The following is an 8913-nucleotide window of genomic DNA, read 5'->3' as shown; positions in this document are numbered from 1 at the left end:
ATAAACTGGAACTTTGCCTGGTCTTCTTAATTATATATAAATGAAAAGTAATCTCAGGAAAGCTTAATTCAATCAGACAGTCCTATATGGATGTTGCTAGGGTATTCTGGCAAATTAAGCAATTTTGGAACATGGATGTTTGAAAACTTCTAATAGACTAAAAAAGTTTCCAACAAATAAACAAACAACAATTCAGCGAATTAACAAACAAACAAACAAACACGTAATAGCCTTCTAGTAAAATAAACTTGTAAATTTGAGATCTTAATTGGAAATCTGTCTATTTTATTATTTCACATTAGAACATCATACACGGTCATCTAGTCCATCTATATAAATTGTAACCTATATGGGAAGTGAACCAAAGCTATATTTAGTGGACAAATGTATGTATTAAGAAACAAATATATTCTGTATATTGCAACAATTGAGAACAATGAACAGGTGAAAAGAATTTTGTCGCCTTACAATTTCTTTACAATTCGAATTCTTGCTTGCTTGGTTATTATTTGTTTCTGCGTTTCTTATAACTAAATTATATAACACACAATAGCAGTTTTGTAAAGAATGCTCGTATCTATATGCAGATCCACTTCTCCATGTCATTGTATACTTTCGCCCAACCCTAGACTGGGTTTTATTTTATGAATTTCCTATTATAGATTGTTTTTCCAGACAGGAAATGACCATAAAGAATATAATTGTATACGTGCACAATAGGTTTGTACATTCCTGTACATTCCATGACTTGGATGATTGAAGTCCATCTTAAATTTACACAGTTAATATATTGATTTAAAGATGTTAAAATGGGGAAAAGAAGCATTTAAGGGTGTCTTATTTATGCATAAATGATTATAAACTTCTTATTCTTTCCCCTACTCATTAATTAATTAATTAAATAATTCATTCATTCATTCATTTCATGCATTTATTTCCAATATCCGTTTTATCCTGATCAGGGTCGTGGCGAAACCGGGGTCTATCACGGTAACACTGGGCGCAGGGCAAGAATACATTCATACAATTCAGTGTTTACATGTACAATTTTATTGTTATGAAGGCAAATTCATCTTCACTAACACAAATCTTCTGTACTGTACTCGTCTTGTCTTTAATCTAATTGTCTTTGTTATTCTTTTTGCACTAAATGTCGCACACGTGCAAATTATGTCGTGCCGCAATTAGGTTTATGTAGTTCTGTGCTTTATGTTATTTTTGGCTAATTTATGTTGTATTATGTAGCACCTGGGAACGTTGTTTCTTTTCACTAGTCATTGTACAGTACTTGGAATGACAAAAGCCTACTTTACTTGACATCTTGGAAGTGACGCCAATCCATCTCAGGGCTCAATGCCCACACATGGCACAGGCACATTCTTTCACACCTACGGGAAATTCTGAGAAGCCAATCCATTCGCTGGTATGAGGAAAACATGCGCAGCCCGTAGCTCAGGATCAATCACAGGGGTCTGGAGTCTGGCATCGAAGAAAATTCGTTAGTCAAATTGAAATAAAAAAAATGAAATAAAAATGCTACAGTGAGAGAGAGAGAGAGAGAGAGAGAGAGAGAGAGAGAGAGATAGATAGAGAGAGAGAGAGAGACAGAGAGAGAGAGAGAGAGAGAGAGAGGGAGAGAATCAAAAATAATATTTGATTAAAAATATTTTGTATTTGAAATGCTATTTAAAATTCTTATATGTTCTTATTAGTTTTGTCTAAAATATTGAACATTTATTTATACTTACCCATGAAATATAAAAAAAATTACTTTGTAGAAATATTTCACATCTTAATCTACTCCCTTCATTCTCCTTTTCCCCCTAACCTAAAACAGTACTTGTGGTGACACCTGCACATTCATTGCAGAGATTTACGGTGTATGTAGGGAACAAACATATTGTCAAAACATTAATTTTCTATGTATTAATTTTTACTTAATTAATACTTACATATTACAACACTGGCGATTCACGATTACCACGTGAATTATATTTTAACTTTTTAATAAGGTAAAGAGAATTGGTTATTGGTATTTTTTTCTTGTGTGATCTGACACTCACTTTGTTAATTAATTATAGTGGTTTATTGATATTTAAGAAAATAACTTTTACAAATGGCATATTATTTATTGCCGTAATGAATAACAGTGATAATCAATTTATCATGAATTATTATTATTTGTTTTACTCTTGCATATACAAAAATTATAATATTTGTAGGGCTAACCATAAGCATAATGAAACATAGTGAACTGGCCCATAAATACTATCGGTCAGAAAGTTTCTGGAAAACACAATATAATCTTGTTTTAATCTAACTTTGAAAAGTTTTTCAGACACGTTATATATGATATGAAAATATATATTATATTATATTATATTATATTATATTATATTATATTATATTATATTATTAAGCGTCATTAGCAGTCAGGTGACATGAAATATTCATTGAGTTCTCATTTCATTCTAACTTCTTATATTTAAATATAAAGCAACTCTATACTTTCGATGGTCCAATTTTCTTTTGTGTAAATGAGCAAAAACGAACGATACACTGGATTGCTATATATGGACATTAATTTTTCCCTTAGAATGCACTAAAGTAAAACGACTGTATGTTCATTGATAATCCAAAAGCTAATTTCTTAAAAAGTCTGTATAATGGAAAAACAACCATCGTTCCCTTACAGAGGTATTTTGTTAATGCAGTTATAAGATTTAGGCAATTATGCCAATGATAGTATTTGTTCAACGACTGAACAAAGTATACATTAGCTATGTTTAGTGTTTATATCTTTTAGAATATAAGTCTAGAATTTGGGGATTTTTGTCACTACTTAAAATTATTTGGAATCTTTTTTTAAATATATGATGAACCAATTGAATATCTGAATGAATTATACCATAACCCCTTTTTTTCTTTTTTTATTACTTTATTTTTTTAAACACAGTGTATGAAATAAAATTCTATATAAAATAAAATTATTTTGGTATGTTTTTACAGTGTAGAGTTTGTTAACGTATTTGAAATATATGTCGGCTTTTGTTTTCAGTTATGCGCAACGATATTAAAACTGTATACATGTTTTCGTCTCATATAAAGCAAAATGACTATCATACCTGAAATTACACACTTCCTGAAATGTGTTTAATCCCGACATTTGGGATATTGCACTTCGTTATCAGATTTGTCAGGTCACTACAATCGTTAATGCGTTTCTTGTGGAGAGTATCTGATTTGCAAAAGGCACACTTGTTAGTGGCAGCTAGGGACGAATGTCTGAACTGAAACTGAGCTTTCTTTTGTTTTGTTAATAAACAGCAGATCTAGATTAAGCATTGCGTATTTTGTATTTTGTCTGTCTGTCTGTCTGTCTGTCTGAAGATGAATAGTTGGACCGGCTATATTGGTGGCTGCAATGTTTGTGATGACAGGCGCAGAGCAAAGGCCTTGAACTTGAAAAGTTTGTTCAAGGAGTGATTGCGTCTATCGCTGCCTTGTGAATAAACCCTTCAGGGAGGGCCATTCTCGTCGCTTTAAACTTGGCCTTGACCTTGAAATCCCCGCCTGATCTGTAAAAATCTTGCGAGTAAGGGGGTGGTGGTGGAAACTCAAGGGACGAGGAATGGAGGAGGAGTGATGGGGTCCTGCTCGTTATATTTAAAATAGTCAAAACCTTAAGGATTTTAAATATATTACTCTGACAAAATTTGCGCAGCATGGTTAATCTAAAAGTAATAACAATTTCAATTAAAGTATTATTTGTCTTGAACACTTTTATCAATAATATTATAAAATCAGCTTCAGATTTAGCTCCAGATGCTTTTTGATCAAGAAAGAAGCCACAGTGGCAATTGAAAAAGTTCTTAAAACGTCAAACTGAAAATGGACACCAGTTCTCTTCAGGCTTATATTGTCGATTACAAAAAAAAAAAGAGAAAGTTTTACTAAATCTTTAATCGTTACGTATGTTAGTCGTTAAGTCCAAATTAACCGCAGTCTTTTAATTGTTATTTCAGGTCGTAAAGCGTTAATTCAACGTGGTCGTTTAAAAGTTTTAAAGTGTTTGATCAAGGTCTATTTTTCTGCAGATCATATCACATTTTACATGGCCTTTAGATGTTTAAAAAATATATATATATTTTTATATGAAAAATAAAATATTTACCCCTATTTAAAACAAAGGGAAAGGAAACAGTTATACATAAATATCTAACGTATAATTTAGAAATATATATAAATAAATATTACCCGTGCAAGAATAACTGAATATCAACATTTGGGTCTCACTGGATGAGGAATATTCTTCTGTCCGGACAGCAAGGCGACAAAAGAAATCTGTTGTTTATTCGTCAGGGTCAGATGTGAATCACGTGACATGTCTATCGTCCAATGAATGTGCACAAATCCTGACTTTACTCCATTGCGTCAACACAGCCTCGGCGTTGTAACCGTGTGTTCTGCTCTGGAATAAGGTCTTTGAGCGATAATTCTCAGTTCGAATGGTACGCGTGCTATGACCACCTCTCTGGTCCTGAATCCTCGTTGGGCGGATACTGTAATGTTTGTATATGAGAACAATTTGGATGAGCTGAACAAGAACATGGAAGGTCTCGTTGGCAGCAGTAATTTTGCGGCCAACCAGTGCAGGAATTTGATAGCTCACTCAGCTCTGAGCGGTCATCCTTCCAGCCTTGTGCATGGTTCCAGCTATCCCACCGTGGACGTAAGCACCTCGGGTTCAGGAGAAACGAGTAAGCAATGCACACCGTGCGCAACAGTACCCCAGACATCGTCCACGGGGCCTTTACCTTATGGCTACTTTGGCAACAGTTATTATCCCTGCAGGATGGGGCGGGGTTCACTTAAGACTTGCACGCAACCGAGCGCGCTTGGCTACTCTGCAGAGAAGTACATGGACACCCCGGTCACATCTGAAGAATATCCTGCCAGGGCCAAAGAGTTTGCCTTTTACCACGGCTATCATGGACCTTACCAGTCCATGGCCAGCTATTTGGACGTGTCCGTGGTACAGACACTAGGCGAGCCGCGGCACGATAGTCTCCTTCCTATGGACAGTTACCAACCATGGACTCTGGCTAATGGATGGGGAAGTCAAATGTACTGTTCAAAAGACCAGAGTCAAGCCGGTCATCTGTGGAAATCTGCATTAGCAGGTATGCATACCAAATTCTGTGAGACATTTTAGCAATATAAAACAATGGATTTGTAATCATTTCTTGAAATATGTAACATCGCTGACACTTTGTTGACATTTTTGTCATTAGACAAGGGAATTCAAATGTTCTCTGTTTCAAAACAATATTCCAATGACAAAAATGTAGAAAACTAAATGTGGGAAAAGTTTAATAAAACTGTTTAGAATAATTTTGGGATCTAAATAAAAAGACACCTAAGCAAGACCATAAGTAATAATTCTCTTTGTTATTCGTTCCAGATGTCGTTGCCCACCAACACGATGGGGGCTCTTTTCGCCGAGGTAGAAAGAAAAGGATACCGTACACCAAAGTGCAGTTAAAGGAACTGGAGAAAGAGTATGCAGCCAACAAATTCATCACGAAGGACAAAAGGAGAAAGATTTCTGCCGTAACCAATTTGTCCGAGAGGCAGATCACAATCTGGTTTCAGAACAGGAGGGTAAAGGAAAAGAAATTTGTTGCCAAAGTTAAAAACACCGCTCCATGAAGGGGATTTGAGAAATCAGACATTTCTATCTTTGATTCAAATGTAAAAAAGTCGACTCAAAAGGATGAACTAGGATAAGACAACATCAAGTATAAAGAAGACCATATCCCTGTAAAAATGCTTGCCAAAATAGAGCTTTGTTGGAATATTACATACAAGCTAATTGTTAGAATTTTAAGCATGTTATTGTTGTTACTGCAGTACAAATATAGCTTATTAAACTATATACGCATTCATATTCTTTATAACATACGTATCCGACACGCAGTATATTAAATATATCTCTTTATATGTATTCCAGTTAAAATCGCATTAATCATTTAAAGTAATTTTAATGTAATGACTTTACTAACTTTCATAATGAATTAATTTGTAAATTGTGCTAGTGGATATGCCAAATGTTATCCCGTAAACGTCCTATTTACATTCATGTTAATTCCAAACAAATTACAGCTTGACTATTGAATCTTGCTGGGGTGCTTCAACAGTAATGTCAAACTGTCAACTTGCGACGAATTTATGAGCACTTCTGTGTTTTTTCTTCTTTTTGTTGACAATCGTAAACATGGACTTACTTTTCTTTATCATACTCCATATTGTGAATATGATAAAAAAAGAATCACGCTTATACTTTATTTGGACCAACATTACAATTGAAAACTTGTGTAAACGTATAGTGTAAACGTATAATGTTTTGCAATGCGTAAATGGTAATAAAAAAACATAAAAACTGATACACAAAAATCAAGATGTGAGTTTCTCCTTGTCCTGCTGGTGGGGAATGATATTATGACTGTGGCAGGGGGGGTTGGGGGGATGATCGACTGGTAGACAGAGCCACTAAATCTTCTCCTAACCTTGACCTTGGAAATCATGTGTACTTAAGATAAGTGTAAATTTTCCCTTCACGAAACCACAAAAATATATTACTGATATAACACACGAGGCAGTGACATTAACATGCATATCGTCCGTTTTTTATCGCAGGTAGTTCTTACAGAATTACGATTTTCGTTAAGGTTTCGCTAAAATCAATGCTGATAATTTTATGAGTGCCTGCAAGTCGTAGCACACCTGACTTTTTTGTATAACGCAGCCTGTTTGTACAGAGCTATTGAGATTCAAACTCATGGACTTAATAACATACACATTCTGGCTGTTGCATTCAGGTAAAAAGCTTTATTTACGATCTGCTTTACACTCTTTATAGATGTCATTTTCATCACTGTACATGTCTAAACTGTTTAACTGCTCTGAACAGAGTTGTGACACTTTTGCACTCCATTCAATCGGTAGTGTGTTATGGTGGATCACCGTCTTTCTCTTATTTCGTGTGTTAATGTTTGCTTTGCATCAACTCTGCACAAGTTCTACACAGATTTTTTTTTTTTTTTTTTTACAAAGGATGTAACAGTTTATTTACATGAACTGCCTTTATGCAGTTTGACTCGGATAAATCTTACAATTGAACAGACACCTTTTATACTAGTCAATATAATAATCTGATGTGACTTGTTTGTAAAGTATTTTGAAAGTCAATGTATTCAATGTCAATTTATTAAGACATTACAAAGTCAGGGCCTGTGGACAATCTTAATAAATAGCTTATTGTCAAAAACATTTTAGTCATCTCCAGATGTTAAAGCACTGCGGCTCAAAAAGAGCAACATTAAATATTTTATTAACCAGCAATGTAATTAAGTGTCTAGATGGTATGAAATGTATTATCACTTATCAATCAGTAAAGACTGGGGGTTAAATAACAGAAGTGGTGTGAGGAACATGAACAATGTAAATAATAATAAAAACAACTTTATTATTATTATTATTATTATTATTATTATTATTATTATTATTATTATTATTATTATCATTATTATTATTATTATTATAGTAGTTTTATAGTAGTTGTAGTAGTAATATTATTACTATATAATATAATAATATATTAATATTAGGTATTAATATACGTTAATGTGCACAAAGTTATTTTCAAATACTTGAATAATGCAGGTAATACACGGCAAAAAAATGAACAATGATCTGGAAATAATTGAAAGCGCCAAATAAGAGTAGCAATTTATGATGGTAATAGTTATACACCAACATTTTATTAGTTAACGTAGGCAATGTTAATAAACATAATTTACATTGCATTCCGTACCCTATTTAAATCAACTAATTGAATCGATGTGATATTGTAGACAGTTGTCTACATATGTAAAAAAAGATGGTAGGCCTAACAGAGTTGGAAACATACTTGGTTGCAGAAGACTATGACAAAGTGCATAACAGAAAATCCGTCTTTATATTACCCAGTCGTGACGAAACAAGTCATGAAAAGTAAAAAAAAAAAGGTTAAACGTGTCCTTTGACCTATAATAATAATAGTTATTCATATACAATATGACTTATTTGGTATGTAGTTCATTCTTTCCTGACGCGCTAAGGATAATGGCATGTATAAATTCAGTATAATGTAAGCATTAGTTATAAAAAAAAAAAAGTAATATGTTTTGCTTTTTGTGACCCTAATAGTAAAATTTTACAAAGATTTTAGCCACAAACAGACTACAAAATGTAATACAAAAGTGGAAGAAACAGAATACGTTTAAAAAGTATGCATCTTTATTGTGTTTAGACTGCGATATATCGGTAGATCTGATCCGTTCTAATTACTTGGGGACGACATATATATATATATATATATATATATATATATATATATATATATATATATATATATATATATATATATAAAATAGTGTATGCATTTATTTACATTGAAAGTCTAGCGAGATTCACTGGTCGACATTGGCTCTTCAGTTGATAATTGATCTGGGTCTAATTTTCCGATAACACGAATTTGAGTGAATAACAAACAACTTCCAGAAGAACAAGTCTGCTTATGTGAGTGCTTTCTGTAAGCCTTGCTATTATAGATATTTAACGAACAAGCTGTAAGTAGTTATTTGTATAAGTCCGGAGAACAGATGCACGAGTCAAGAGGCAAACAGTCGATAAACAGTCCAGAGCTAAAGGTTAGATGAAGATCGATAGACGTAACCAACATGTTACTAGAGAAACTGTTTAGATAAAACACTAAAACAAAGTGTAAAAACACAAGCCAGTTTGGCTTCTGACATAAATAGATTAAGAATGAGGTGCAGATGAAGATAAATGAATGATTAATTTTTATAT

At 33.2% G+C, this 8913-nt stretch overlaps 1 protein-coding gene across 1 annotated transcript; it reads left to right on the top strand.

The window, feature by feature from the left end:
• Window positions 1–4452: 4452 nt before the first annotated feature.
• Window positions 4453–6348, top strand: hoxb13a (homeobox B13a). The gene is made up of 2 exons (XM_046866351.1): window positions 4453–5183; window positions 5465–6348. The coding sequence occupies exons 1-2, from the start codon at window positions 4523–4525 to the stop codon at window positions 5710–5712; spliced, it is 909 nt and encodes a 302-aa protein (XP_046722307.1). The 5' UTR covers window positions 4453–4522; the 3' UTR covers window positions 5713–6348.
• The last annotated feature ends 2565 nt before the right edge of the window (window positions 6349–8913 follow it).

Source organism: Silurus meridionalis, chromosome 14 (assembly GCF_014805685.1).
Source record: "Silurus meridionalis isolate SWU-2019-XX chromosome 14, ASM1480568v1, whole genome shotgun sequence".
Lineage (NCBI taxonomy): Eukaryota > Metazoa > Chordata > Actinopteri > Siluriformes > Siluridae > Silurus > Silurus meridionalis.
Note: the sequence above shows the minus strand (reverse complement) of the source record. Positions and strands in the feature narration are given on the sequence as shown.

What these genes read in the sequence shown, in the direction of transcription:
- hoxb13a (XM_046866351.1), top strand. Translation starts at nt 4,523, where the DNA reads ATGACCACCTCTCTGGTCCTGAATCCTCGTTGGGCGGATACTGTAATG. An exon ending in GTGGAAATCTGCATTAGCAG is followed by an intron (nt 5,184 to 5,464) that starts GTATGCATACCA and finishes TATTCGTTCCAG; the next exon opens with ATGTCGTTGCCCACCAACAC.